Consider the following 14,903-nt stretch of genomic DNA (forward strand, 5'->3'; position numbering starts at 1 on the left):
GTAGAGTTTGGCTCTGAACAAGAAGTTGGTATGCCTCTCTCCCCTACCTGTAGCTCATGCGGGTTGTACAGATCTGTTCAAAGGGGTCAATTAAATCCTGAAACCCTTTCTCCATGCCCAATCCTGTTATATCAGCTCAAATGTACAGGTACTTTATAGGTGATGAGAGACTCCAAATTTTGCCTTCTCATTTGCACCCCCATGGGAAAGTTAGCTTTTGTGTTACTGTTCTAAAAATGTTTGTCTGCCACTTAGCTGAGTGAAAAATCTGTCCTTCTTAAGCACCGCCTGGCCTGATGCTCATCAATGAACGAATTAACTCACATGTATTACTTTGCTTTAAAAGAACTCCTGATGTGATACAAAACAACAATTTCTTGAATATGGTTAGATTCCAGTGATGGAGTAATCAACTTTCAAAAAAAAAGCACATTGGAAAAAGGACCTTGAAAAGCCAGCTTGACCCCAAAGCTTTGTTCTTGAGTTTTACGTAAGGCTTACTGCTACAGTTTCATACAACCATGGAAATTTGTGTCTAATTTAGACTGGCTTACCATGGGAGTAGGCATTTTATTTTGTATTTAGTTTACGTTGACTCTCTTAAACATGTTCTATACTAGCAGATTTAATATGAGTCACCAACAATGTTTTAGTGTGCCAGCCAACGTGAAATGCTAAGGGAAGGTTTTAATAAGTACTTAATGTTCTGTTCAGGAAGTACATTGAGTTGAAAGGTGTTCATTTACATTTAGAAGTGAAAAATGTCCTTCCTTCTGTTTATGGTGAAGCTGATTTTTTGATCTTTTACTTGATTTTAATACTTAATGTTCTTAATTTCTTAAAGCCAAAGCCAACTGAAACAGTCACAGCTGATGAGTCTGGGGTAAGATTAGTAAACTGACCCCAGTGGTTTTACCTCTACTTGAGTTTATTCTTTTTACCATGTCTCTATTTTCCACCAATTTTTTATGTATTTTTCATAACTGTCCTACTACAAAGGTGTATGCAGTGGTTTGCATTTGTTGTCAATGTACTATTGAAGTCTACTACAGACAAACCCAATATGATCCTTATTAACAAACCAGAAAACTTGGAAATGCATGTGATGTGTGAAGCATTTCTACAGGTCTTGTGTTTTTAGCATGTAATTTTTCCTTTCATATCATTCTTATCAAGGTGAAAGGTCCTCAAGATACATTTTCAAATCTTACCTCTTCCACCTTTGCATTTGATGTTGTTTATCTGGAAGTGTTGCATGTTTGAGTTTGTATTTGGTTTGACTTCTCCATGATACTCTTCAGAACTCCGAAGACAGCGCTAGAATCTCCATCACTTTTTTCCGTCTTTTCCGGGTGATGAGGTTGGTGAAGCTGCTTAGCAGAGGAGAAGGAATCAGAACTTTATTGTGGACATTTATTAAGTCATTTCAGGTTAGCAAAATTTATTTAAGGTTGCTTAATTACTACAACTATTTACATACCATTTTTTGTGATATAATACATTGTAGAGTGCAAATAGCATTTCTTTTGAAATTCGTGCTAGCAGTAATTACATTTATAAATTCATTTGCATGTTAATTCTAAAAGAAACGTTGCCAGTTAATTCTGTGAGACCAGGGGTCATTCTTTGTCAAATAAGTTTAACTGTTACAATGAGATTTTTACGATACTTCACAAGAAATTATTTGGTATGTCTAAAAAGGATTTTTTGTGAAATTAAAAAAAAATACAGGTTTGACACACACAGGTCTTTTACTTCCACGTATTTTTATTATATGACTACAAAAGAGAAATTTAATCTTTTGTTTGTAGAAGACTGATTTCATAAGTGTAGCAAATAGATATTTCAATCCTGTCTCCTGAAAATTCTGAAGAATGTGAAGTTAATGTAGTATAGTGGGAAGTACATTTGTTTTGTCAGAAGTAGTAATGAAAATAAAATCTAAAACTGGTAAAGATGGCTCTTCCCCCTGGATTACTGGCAGAAGTAATTTAAAATATAATGAAGTTCATGTTCATTGTATGTGGCAGAATATTAAGAGTGACAGGTAATAACATGTTAAGCACTTGCATAAGAAGAAAACCCCTGGGAAGGCCTATGGTGTACAGAGAAATTATTTTGTAAATGTAAATTGAAATTATGGTGTGAAATTATTGAAAGACAATGCACCTGTCCCTTTCCTAGGCTCTGCCTTATGTTGCCCTTCTGATAGCCATGCTGTTCTTCATCTATGCTGTCATTGGAATGCAGGTATAGTGTTTTTTTTTTTTTTGGTTGGTTGTTGTTTTTTTTTCCTTAGTATTAAACAAAAGCTCAGTGTTGGCTACTCTGAGACCGGTTAACCAAAGTGCTTATTGAAATGTTCCTTTGATAGTGATGCTATGTATGAGGCAGAGCTTTCAGAGTAATGTAGAAACCTTTTATTGGCTATGATTTTGGCAGTCAGAATATCCAAAAAGATAAAAGAGAATTGGGTGTGAGCTTATGGTATCTTGATTTGCTGAGGGGAGCCATTCCTCTTTCGTACACTGTGAGGTTTATTCTTCCTGTGCATGAATGTATGAAAGAATGCATGGCTTCTTTACTATAGATTTGTTTGGGGAATATGGCATTAAAATCCTAGCCTTTTTTTTTTTTTTTTTTTTCTCCTGTCTTCCATGAGAAAAAAATAGAACTAGGAAAAGAATCTAGCTAAGGATTAGAAAAAGGTTTTCTTTTGATCTCAGAGTTGTAAGGTTCCCAAACCAACTCAAAGGGAAGCCCTAATTAAACATGATGAGATGAGGAAACGTGATATGGAGAGTAAATTTGCTTCCTGATTCTTAATCATCTTTTTTTTATCTGAAAAGAGCTTACATCCTTACAGTCCAGCGGCATGTATACAGAGCACAGTGACCTTAATCTCTCAAAATGAAATAACAGCCCTTACTGTACTGTAAGACAATATCAGTGTATTAATGTGAGGAAAAAGAATGGTCTTGCAACCAAGGAATTGCAGTTTAATTTTGGAGAAGTGAACAAATTTCCATCTCTGGCAGGGACAAAATGCTCAGGCTGGGACTCTATGCTTTGGCTTCCATTTTTGCATCTAATTTGTCTATTTAGATTCAAGGTTTTCAGAACAGCATTTCTTACTACAGGTATGCACAATATCTGTTTTAGTGGGGTTTTAATCTTACTCGAGGACTCTAGGTGCCAGTCTAAAGCAAATATTTTGTCACCTACAATACAGGAGAAGTTATTAGTGTTATAATGACTTAATGATGCCAAATAAAAATGAACAATTATCTTGTAGGTGTGATATATTTACTGCATTTACATTTACATTATCAGGAAAAATCTCATGACTTACTCAAAAGAGTAAGTACATTTGTGAAAGTGCTTTTCATACATACTGAAGCTGGTTTAGACTACGATGGCTATAGCTTCTCCCAGTACAGGTTGCTAGGATGAAAGTCAAAATCCTGTTTTTCTGTAGGTATTTGGAAAAGTGGCCATGAGGGACAACAATCAAATAAACCGAAACAACAATTTTCAGACTTTCCCCCAAGCCGTGCTGCTCCTCTTCAGGTGAGTAAACCTGAACTCTTACTTAATGCATCCCGTTTCAATGGTCTGTAAGAAATGTCTGTAACCCTTCTGCTGTGGATTTGTTCAAAATGTGTCTGCAAGTAAGAAGCAATTTCCTATAACAAGCATGTACTCTCTACAGCTGTATGCTGAGTGTCCACTGGCACAGCAGGGCTCTAATCAGGTGCTGCAGCAGGCCTGAAGTCATTACAGCTATTATGGAACAGTGCATTTGTGGAGAAACTGTCTTCAGGTGGAGCCTAAATAGCCAGCCCTGATGGCTCTCTGCAGGTGTTGGGGAAGGTGAAAAAGACTTTGACCTTATTTTATTCTGTGGGAGCACAGGCAAGCTAGCATGATGGTTTGAGGAAAAAAAAAAAAAAAAAAAAAGGAAAGGTTGTTGCAAAGGTGAAAAAAATAATCCGTTCTTTATATTTTCCAAAGAGATGTCAAGAAGTAGTGGGGTGTAGCTTTCAGAAGGGAGATATCAGTAGGAAAAACCTACTGATAATAAAAGTAGCTAAACCTTGGTGTAAATGATCCTGGGGGATTATGGAATCTTCATCACTAGAGAGCTTGAGAACAGGGTAAACCTTTGCCAGGAGTGCTGTGGTTTCATCTAGGCCTTCTGCATTGCTTGTTACTTGACTCTCAACCAAAATGTATCATCAGATGTGACAATTCTTCCACGTTCACTGTGGATCTAAGCCAAAACTGAATTTGTTTATGAGATATGCCGAAGAACATCTGCATATGCAAAACACATTATAGATCAATAATTCATAGACAGCTTTATTTTGTTTCAAAAGTACACTTTATCTTCTGTTAAAAACAATTTACTTAAAAATCTGAGCAAAACATACAGTTCTCAGATGACGCCTTCTTTCAGTTCATTGCTCTCAAATTGCTTTGGATGTTTATCTCAGGTTTCATTATTTAATTTAGAAAAGCTTGAAATAAAACTTTTGGGATGTCGGGAGGGAAATAAAAACCATAAGCTAACCCAAATCATTTTCCAGTTCTGCCTTGTGGAAAAATTCCTATCATTGCATAAGATGATTGACTATCCCCAGAAAATAAGCTGAAGGTAAAAGAGGGAGAGAGTGTATTACTTGTATTACTTAAAAAACGAACTTAGAATCCCATAGGTTCAACATCTGTAGTCAGCTACAATGCTCTGTATCTGTAGACCCAATGAGAGCTAAGGCACTTTATGCATGTGAAGACTTGCCTTTGCAACTAGGTCATAGGTAAGTGGTTGTTTTTAAGTATTTGAAATCACAGGTGTGTATACAGGCATTACCCAAATATAGGGGGAAAAAAAAAAAGGCAACAGCAGAAATAAGAGACAAACATTTCCTGAGCCATGGAGAGAAAAAAGCAACTCAACTTTTACTTTTAACTTTTATTATGGTTTTGTTATACAATAACTCCACTTCCATACACAGCAACCCCACTGCAATAGGTATTTAACTTGTAAATGACAGTTTGGAGTTCAAATTTTTACATGTGAGCCTTTCTGGTGTACTCGTGTACCTTATAAAATTTGCCTGCAGTGTCAGATCTAAACTTGTCATTTCTGAAACATGCTCTGTAATTTCTAATTAATTTCTGCTCTGAGGAGTTTGAGGCCTGTCTTCACATTTATGCATGTACAGCTCCAAACATTTTATCAGAATGTAACAAATTAATACATTCTACTTCATTTTGATCAAATAATACTTAATTCTCTTTGTGACCTTATGAAGGTGTGCAACTGGAGAAGCCTGGCAGGAAATCATGCTGGCATGTTTGCCTGGAAAACGCTGTGATCCAGAATCTGATTATAATCCAGGGGAAGAGTACACGTGTGGAAGCAATTTTGCCATCATTTATTTTATCAGTTTTTACATGCTTTGTGCATTTTTGGTGAGTTCAGCTTGTGCTTATTAGCAGAAATAAGTTTTAACATTTTGAATTTCTTCTCAACTAAAAGAGTAGTAGGGTCAGAGAAGAATTTAGAATCCTAAAATATTTTTGCAAGGTTGTATTTTTTATACACACTCCTAAATCCTGGATCTTATACTGAAGGCTAATAAATTCTCATGCACAAGATGTTCTTCAGACTACAGGCCTCCCTGTACACAGGAAATGGTTCCTTGGACATTTGAAAGCTGTTAACCTTCTTTTCATCAGCTATTATTTAATGCATTTTTCAATAATGTCATTAAATATTCATTAATAATGAAGCTGTAGTTCATTTGACTTATTAGTATTATATAAACTTATCAGGATTTGGATATGTGTCTCTATAAAGTGTGCTCAGATTGTGGTGCACAAGATGCAAACTATAAACTTTCTTCCTAATGATGGCATAATGAATTATTTGCTCTAAAACAATCTGCAGAAATCCCTTTTTCCTCATTGCAGATGTCTTGGCTAAGCTGGTTGATTTGTTCTTTTCTCAGTACTGTTCTCCTTGCAAAAGGAGATTGGTCAAACAGAATCCTGGACCACTGTAAACATACCCCTTCTCTTGTGTCGTCTTTTATGTTGATGAAACATAGGCAGAAGTCTCAATGTCATGTCAGTGAATCCTATGAATATAAAAGGTGTTTCCTGAAATCTACACAGAGTCAAACATGTTGGATCCATTCTTTGATCTGGCAAGTCAAGGAAGAGAAAAAAAAACATTCAAAAGCCTATGTCAAAGACTGAGTATTATACAACAGGATCACATTCTTGTCATTTGATTTCTTGATAGTTCCAGTTAAGCAGTTAATAGGTCAGCAAGTATTTTTTTGTGATATTCAATGGTATTTGCCAATAATCATTATTTATTAATTTATTAAATTATTTGAATTCTAAAACTCCTATCTTATAAGGTTATTTATTGAAAATATTTGTATTTCCAAAAAAATCAAGTAGATCTGTGTTCTTAATTGCTTTTGTTTAGATAATAAACTTATTTGTGGCTGTCATTATGGATAACTTTGATTATTTGACACGTGACTGGTCCATCCTGGGTCCACATCATTTGGATGAGTTCAAAAGGATATGGTCAGAATACGACCCTGAGGCAAAGTAAGTTAGAGCATTTCTCTGGTAAGATTTATCTGATAAAAACAATAAAAGCGTAGCATAGTATATTCTTTGAGAATGCATGCATATTTGGTATTTGGTAATTGATATGTGTCGGTTCTAGGGGAAGAATAAAGCATCTTGATGTGGTTACGTTACTGAGACGCATTCAGCCACCACTTGGTTTTGGCAAATTATGCCCTCACCGAGTGGCCTGCAAGGTAGGTTTTACCCTATTTCCTTTGTAGGCTTCTTTCACAGTTTATTCATTCATTCGTTCAATTCTGCCAAATGTGTGTTCTGTACGCACAGTAAACCTGTCTATTCACAAGGTGTCCTCCACTCGGGTTTTCCCAGTTTTATGCAGGTTTAACTTAAAGCAGCAAAATCAGTGTCATTTCCTTCAGTGTACCCATTTGAGTAGCTTTTGTCAACATAAAATTCTTTACAGAGCATCAACATAAAAGGAGTTGGTCTGTAAATCTATCAATCTATTATTGTGGCATATATGAGCTACCTCAGCCCAGCATTGCTGGTGACCCAGTGACATTTCTGGTTTCTCTTTAGTCCCAAGGAGAAGAGGGTGGTAGTTTACTTTAGTTCGCAATTAAGTTTTGATATAGTACTTTTACAGTTGCATTCATGGAATGTTTGCTGCATGTGAAACATAGATCTGAGTTTGAAGGGTGTGGACTGCAAGATGATAAACCACGCAGAAATGAATAACAATGTCCAAACAATGTCCAGAAGTGAGAAGACTGAAAATTAGCAGAAATTTCAAGTAGAACTTGTTAAGCACAGTGTGTAATCTGGATGAGGATAAATTACATTGTAATATAAAGGCTGAAAAGCAACACAAAGGAGATGAACAATTATTAATGTATTTAAGGAATTCTAATGAAGAGGCTAATCCAAAGAAGAAAATCACTTTCGCACTAATTCTATGTAGATAGCATAAAAGATGCACAGCATTATTGAAGAGTCACCTGAGAAATGAATCAGTTTATGCAAGCCAGACCTGGTGCTGTGGTTCTTCATGGAGCATGAGGCTGGAGCACTCCATGGGAAGCCTGGAACATGAGTGCAACTGGAGTGCATGCTTTTGAATAACTGCATATGTCCCTGATATTGCTTCAATGTCTGCAGATTAGCTCAATAAAAATTACCTATGAAAACTATTGGGCAGTTTTATTGTTTGTAGAAGCATACATATGATTAGTATCAGAAATAAGCAATATTGGGTGTTTATTATAGACAGCTTGGATAGAAGGCTCAATGTTTTTTGAAAAGTTACAGAATTTTTACTCCTCTCAGTGGATATTATTCTTTGATTATGTCAGCTTTTCAGAAATGAATGTTACAGGGGTTTGTTTTTTTGAACAGTTTTCTTTTCTCCTTCACAGAGGTTAGTAGCCATGAATATGCCACTGAACAGTGATGGAACTGTCATGTTCAATGCTACTTTGTTTGCTTTGGTTAGGACTGCTCTAAAGATAAAAACAGAAGGTAAGGGTTTTACCTGCCAAGTCTTGTCAGAAAGTGCAATGAAGAAAAACTAGAATTTATTCATTTTGTTGGACATGAATAAGGCTGCCTAAGTCTCAGTGGATTTGATTGGACTTTGGATCATGGATTGTATTCACTATTGCTAGGAATGACTTGTGAGAAAACGAAAAGAAGGAGGTAGTGAGGCCAAAGCCCAAGTAATATCAGAAATTATTACATGTTTTCACCTGGTCAGATAAAAACATTCAGCAGTGATGTAACAGGAGTTCTACTGCAAGGAATGAATGAGTTCCCCTCTCTGGATGACCAAGATGCTCCTTCCTCACTGCTCTTTAAGTCAGTACACAGATCCCACATTAGTACAACTGCAGCTTTTGCACACTTGAAAGTGACATCACTGGTTTGTTGGAGACCAGTTCTGACTGTGTAGAATGAATTTCTGTCATTTGCATCAAAAGGGGAAAAGGTTTTAAAAATTGTGCTATGTTTTGAGGAATTTTGCTTTCTGTTTTTATATATTTTTTTTCATTATTTTACTGTCTTTTACTTTTTCCTGTTCCAATTTCTTCTGCTGTTCTCTGTGGGCTAGGGTAGCACTGCATGAGAAAACTGCACAGTAGTTGGATGCCTGAACTTGCACGCCTGCACAATTGAGTAAATCCTATGATTAGACAAAAAATAATAATAATAAAAAAAAAGGATCAGCTTTGGATCAGGAAGGAAGTGGCTTGTAAAGAACAAGTTGTCACGTTCTGCATAATTTAGGCAGAAGGTATTAAGCAGTGACAGAGTAGAGCCAAGACCTGTAAATTACTGTTGACTTCTGAAGTACTCCAGAGACTGCTTTGAAAGCCCCTAGGAGTTCTCTCTTACACTCTTTCTTCTCTTGGATTATTGCAGTATTGTTATCTGATACTTCATGTAGTTTAGACTGCTGCTAACAGTCTTTATCACAGTCTTTATATGTAAACAGCTAATTAATATCCAAGGGTCATTCATTGCAGCTAGTTGAAACATAGTGGTCATCTTTTGTTTTTCTATTTCATTACCACAGGTAACCTAGAGCAAGCAAATGAAGAACTTAGAGCAGTTATAAAGAAAATATGGAAGAAAACGAGCATGAAATTACTTGACCAAGTTGTCCCTCCAGCTGGCGGTCAGTGTGATAAACTTTGCAATATGCTATTCTCTGTGCATTTTGGTCTTTGTGGATTGCTAGGAACCAAAGAAATAAAATTACTAAAATTTGAAATGATAATGTCATTAAAGGACAACAAACAATAATAGCAAAATAAATGCAGAGAACATTATATCCTGTTACACTAGATAATAAATATAGGACTGATTAACCCAAATTCCTTAGATTAAAAAGAAGGAGAGGAAGATGCATTTAATGCTTATTTTCTTGCTTGGAAACAAAACAAACCTTATTAGAGATAAATTCAGTCTTAATTTCAAGTCATTCAGCAAAATAAACTAATTAGTTTGATTTCAGTGCATTCAGCAAAATAACTTTTTTTTTTTTTTTTTTACTAATTAAGCTTGTCAATGTACACTACATTTTAGCTTATATCCTTGTATATGTTGAATACTTTTGGGAGAAAACTAAAAATTTTTAAATGCAAGATTAATATATATATATATATATATATATATATATTTGCTAAATTGGTAAAGCAAAAGGCTAAGTTATCTTAGTTAGACTAGTATAAACCAGAGCAGTTCCATAGTCAACAGATAATGGAACTGGTTTGGATTTATGCCAGTATGACTGAGGTATGAGTATGGCCCTTGTAAATAGATATCTAGATTGTAATCATACCAATACGTTTGCAAGAACTACAAGGCACTAATATTACTTATTCCTACATGCTATAAAATGGCATCAAATATTTGTTATATCTCTTTTTTAAATATATATATTGCAAAATATATATATTTAGCCTTTTTCAATATATACATTTTTCTTAATATGCTGTAGTGTAGGTTTAGGTGACATTTTACTTGCTTTTTCAAGTTTTAAAGGTGCAGGATCTGTTGCACTGTGTCATCCACACCCAGGCTGCATATATCCAGGCAATATACAGATCCATTGTAATCATCTGGTATTTTTTGTAGTTTATTGTACTTTTATAGTGTTACAGCAGCTTTCAAGACTGATCAGACTCAGGTTTGGAAGCAGACTCAAGATCCCAGGCCCGATGGTGGTGGATGCTGATCCCTTTCTGAAGGTGATACTCTCAGTCTCTAGGAGAGAAAGAGCATGCTGGCTGCACTGCTGTTCAGCATGACCCAAGAAGCAGCATTAGCTTTGTCGCTGGAGGGAGCCACTTGCTATTGGTGTGGTGGCTGCCAGCTACTACTGGGGATTAAGACAAAAATCTAGCAAATTTGATGATCCAAAGGGGAACTGATACTGCACATTTAAAACAACTTTTTGTGTTCTACTCTGTTGTTTTTAGCCTTACACCTAAGTGCTTGCATGGCATAGATGAATTGCTTTGTTATTGTTGTAACTATGTGCTTGAGCTTTTTCTGCAGCCTCTGTTCCTTTCAACTATGAGTCTTTCCGAATATTCTGAAGCAATTCTGTTTTAGGGTGGTGGCATGGAATTAGTGTTGCCTCTTGCCAACTTTATTCCCCTACATTTTTTATTGAAATAGAGATGCATGCTTCAGAATAGTGAGCTGTGCCTGCCTAAACCAATCTGACAAAGAATCTTTAAGGATTACATTCCTAGAACTAATCTTACATAGCGACTCACTGTTAACTTCAGCTTAATTTCATTGCTGAATGTAAGCTGTATATTTACTTTCAGCTATACTAAAATTCATTGCTAATATTTATTCCACAAATATAGCTCTTCAGTGTAGTTAGAAGGTTGAAAATCTGGATCATTGCTTGAATGATAAAAGACGCTATGTCTTCAGTGGTCTGATATAAACTAGAACATGTTGTGAAGTCCTTAAGATTCACTAATTTTCAATTTACTTTTTCTCTGCAGACAGTTAGCTAAATACTGGTTAAATAACTCATTACTATACTTTAATTAAACTGTTAATAGATAGCAACAGATTTTCAGTATAGAAAGATGAAACTGTTTTGCAAAAACATAGAATGAGAGTCAAATGCCTGAATGTATGAACGCGTTCATATTCTTAGGAGACTACAGAGTAAGAGAAAGGCATACAACCCACTAAAGATTCAACTGCTTTCTATTTTCTAAGCTCCCCAGTCTCTACCTGCAAACCCATTTAATCCTGCCTAATACTTTTTGACCTCTTCCAAAAACTTCCTACTGAAATGATTCCTTTTGCTGTCCCTATTTGTAACTATACATCTGTCTATACTGTGGTCAGTTATGCTTAGCTGCCTCCCTACCTGTCCATATCTGGCTATACGTGTGTTACTCAAAAAACAAAGTCAAGGATGGCTCCCCTTGGCCAAGCTTCAGTTCTTGTGTGCACCTGTCTGCAATACAACTGACTGTGCCTGTGAATTACACGTGCATCTTGTTTGTAAAAACAGACTTTGACATACACAATTCAGGAAACTGGTAATGCATCCATCTAATATGCTAATAAAAAATTGGTTTATGTCTGCAGTGATTAATAGGGTCCTCTGTTTGTGCATACTGAGACTTTGGAGTTATTGTTGTCTCAGGTACAGTCAGTAGTCATAGCCTGTCTTGAGACACACTTTAACTGCAACCCATAGTAGTCTATGTTATATCAAGTCTGTCACTTCTATGTGCTTGTTCTTTCTAGGAGCCATTTGCTATATCACTTCCTTAAAAGTTATGTTGAAATACTTGAAATAAAATAATATAGAAGATGGGGAAAGGCTTACTGGGGGAGGTTGACCAAGGATACGTTGCAGAAATTAACAGATTCAGCTAAACTAGGGAAGGCAGGTTTAGGTTAGATACTTTATAAGAGAACTCTTCTTAATAGAAGACTTGTTTCCTGAGGAGCTACCAAGAGAGATTGCAGATGAACTTCAAAGTGAATGTTCACAAAAAGATTAGAAATTAGATTTGGGGAGTCAATTAAAAACCTTTTTACGATGAGACTGAATCAGTACACTGATGAGCTTTTCTTGTGAGCTATGGAGTCCCTGCTGTTTCCTAGTAGGAACTGGGGGGACCCCAGCCTTTGAAGACATATCAGGATTTGGCAGAACAGACTCATTAACAAGCAGAGACATTTCCTGCAACAGACTGGTCTTCCAAACAAGATATTTTAATGCAATTATTACAATTGTTTTTGCTTTGATACCTCTAAAGACAATAAAATGCTGGGAGGATACATCCCTGGTACAATTTTTCTGAAGTTAAAGCCTGTCATAGTTTCTCACATGCACACAACCCACATCAGACATTATAATGAAATGCATCCTGTGAATTCTGGAAGGAGCTTATTTTGAATGGTGGGGATTCATTTTGAGACAGATTGTGTCACAGAGATAAAAATAAGTTTAAATAGTATTACATATGAATTGGATTTCCCCATACTTTTTACTGACATTTCATCACGTCATGAAAAAAAGAAGGCTACTGAAATTTAAATTAGCAAAAGCTGTCATATTACAGGGAAAAGTGCTATTATTAGTGAGATACATTGCAACATAAAATTGATAATGCAAAACCACAAGGAGATTGTTTTAATCAAACATTAATGTATGATGTTACACTAGATGACAGTCACTTAAAAAATTTCATTGACAGGGAAAACGCTTGCTTAGGAAGATATGTTCATATGTAGAAAACAAAACAAACCAACAGGAAACAAGCAAAAACATCAAGTCTACTAAATCTCCATTAGCGTTAAAGTACACACAAAGCAAATGACATAAAACTTAAACAAAAAAACAAAACCCAACCAACAAACAGCAACAACAAAAAAGCCTGTACTTTCTATCAAAGGTGTGTTAAAGTGTGTCTGAGCACATTAGATTTTCTGCATTCAGCCAAGCAAGTCACGAAGGTGTAACCCAGATCCTGAGATGTGTTAAGCACCCATCTGACACAACGAGGGTAGCCAGAATGGCAGGGGCTTACTGTCCACCGGGATGCAGGCCGTAACCGTGGAGAGAACTTGGACACCTAAAATACACCAGCCCTTCCAGTACTAAAGTCCTCCTTTATGTGCAGCACTAGCCAACTAGCAACCACGTCGCAAATGGCTGGCTCTACATATTGCTAAACTCCAGAGAGTAGGCAGCAGAAAGGGAGAAAGCTAACTTTGTGCCAGGTAACTTTAGGGGAAAGAAATGTGTGAGAACAAAAGCAATGTTTTTGAATCGAAAACTATTTCTAGTTTTCTGGCAAGCATTACTTATCAGGGCATCAAACTTCCACAACTGAACGATTGAATGGGACTCATAAAACACATGCATACATACTTACATGCTGTGAACCAGGAGATTTCAATATTGTCATAAGGTACCTGTTGTTGAACTTTGAAAACTTGGAAATTTGGATTTGGTTCACAACAGTGACTCTGTAAAAAAAATCTAATTTTTACTGCACTGTCTGTCTGTGTATCTTTTGAACTGTGCAAAATTAACTGTTGCAAATTATTTTCCTATCTATCAGCAAATCAGACCTTATATGATACAATAATGTGGGAAAGCACCATGTCTGTTTCATATTTACTCTTATCATCATTACCTATCTAGGAGGTGACTAAGGACTAAATCTTCACTTAAATAAGAGCCTCACAGAAAATATGTGAAATTGTAAAATCTGTGAGATTTTACTCTAGAATCAGTCTTATTGGGTGACAGTAAGACAGCAGAAGATACGGTCCAACATGAGTATCTGTAACAGACCAAATTCAAAGTGGAAGATGTTCAGCTGTTATAGTAAGGATATGACACCAATTAAAAAAAAAAAAGTGCATAACAAAGCAGCCTGTAAAGATACCAAAGTCCTTATGTAATTAAAACAATGCTATATTGGTACACTAAGACAATTTGGCTCAGCAGGAATAAAAAAAAGTGAAATATGTTACAAGCAAGACTTTTTTTTATAGACAGTCACTCTTATAAGCGTGTGTAAGTCACAGTAGCTCTTATTTTAATCAATTTATTTCAAGTAACTAAAGCCAATCTTTCAGCTTCTATGAACATATAAACATGCTTATGGTTTTTTTAGAAACTTACATGAATTTGCCTAGAAGTACATGAGAGTTGGTAAAGTATTGTATTTCCTTCTTTATTAAGGACGAGTTCACCTACCTCACTGAGCCTAAACTGCTTGCTAAAACATTGCTTTAAGCTAGTTACAGATTCCATTACTGTAAGCTGAAATCATAGTGCCTATTGCACCCATCACATTTTTTCCCCCAAATCAGATATGAGTGTACAGGCTATTGACAAATGTGCTGACCTGGGAGAGATCTGTCTGGTCTGTTCATTTAGATGATGAGGTAACCGTGGGGAAGTTCTATGCCACCTTCCTGATACAGGACTACTTTAGGAAATTCAAGAAACGCAAAGAACAAGGACTGGTGGGGAAATATCCTGCGAAGAATACCACGATTGCTCTGCAGGTGATTTTGTTTTTACATTTTAACTAACCATTTTGTGAGCTTACTTGAAATACCAGGTAGATGAATATTGATGATTGTGCAGTGCTGCAAGGATTTAATTTAGCTGGGACACTTTTGGCCCTTGTTCATCAGAAAAGTAAAACGTAACCCTGCTTTTCTCTCTATAACAAGGTAAGTGCAATAAATTATTCTCTGTGAATTACTCAAATGTA

At 35.9% G+C, this 14,903-nt stretch overlaps 1 protein-coding gene across 1 annotated transcript in view; it reads left to right on the plus strand.

Annotated features, from left to right (window-relative positions):
• The window catches only part of CACNA1D (calcium voltage-gated channel subunit alpha1 D), a 184,012-nt gene that overhangs the window by 147,767 nt on the left and 21,342 nt on the right, over positions 1–14,903 (plus strand). The window contains exons 33-42 of the mRNA XM_035558258.1: positions 845–883; positions 1,302–1,430; positions 2,185–2,250; positions 3,479–3,570; positions 5,319–5,478; positions 6,506–6,633; positions 6,755–6,851; positions 8,034–8,136; positions 9,191–9,292; positions 14,561–14,691. Of these exons, the coding sequence (XP_035414151.1) occupies positions 845–883; positions 1,302–1,430; positions 2,185–2,250; positions 3,479–3,570; positions 5,319–5,478; positions 6,506–6,633; positions 6,755–6,851; positions 8,034–8,136; positions 9,191–9,292; positions 14,561–14,691 (1,047 nt within the window). The remainder of the gene's footprint in view (positions 1–844; positions 884–1,301; positions 1,431–2,184; positions 2,251–3,478; positions 3,571–5,318; positions 5,479–6,505; positions 6,634–6,754; positions 6,852–8,033; positions 8,137–9,190; positions 9,293–14,560; positions 14,692–14,903) is intronic.

Source organism: Cygnus atratus, chromosome 10 (genome assembly GCF_013377495.2).
Source record: "Cygnus atratus isolate AKBS03 ecotype Queensland, Australia chromosome 10, CAtr_DNAZoo_HiC_assembly, whole genome shotgun sequence".
NCBI lineage: Eukaryota > Metazoa > Chordata > Aves > Anseriformes > Anatidae > Cygnus > Cygnus atratus.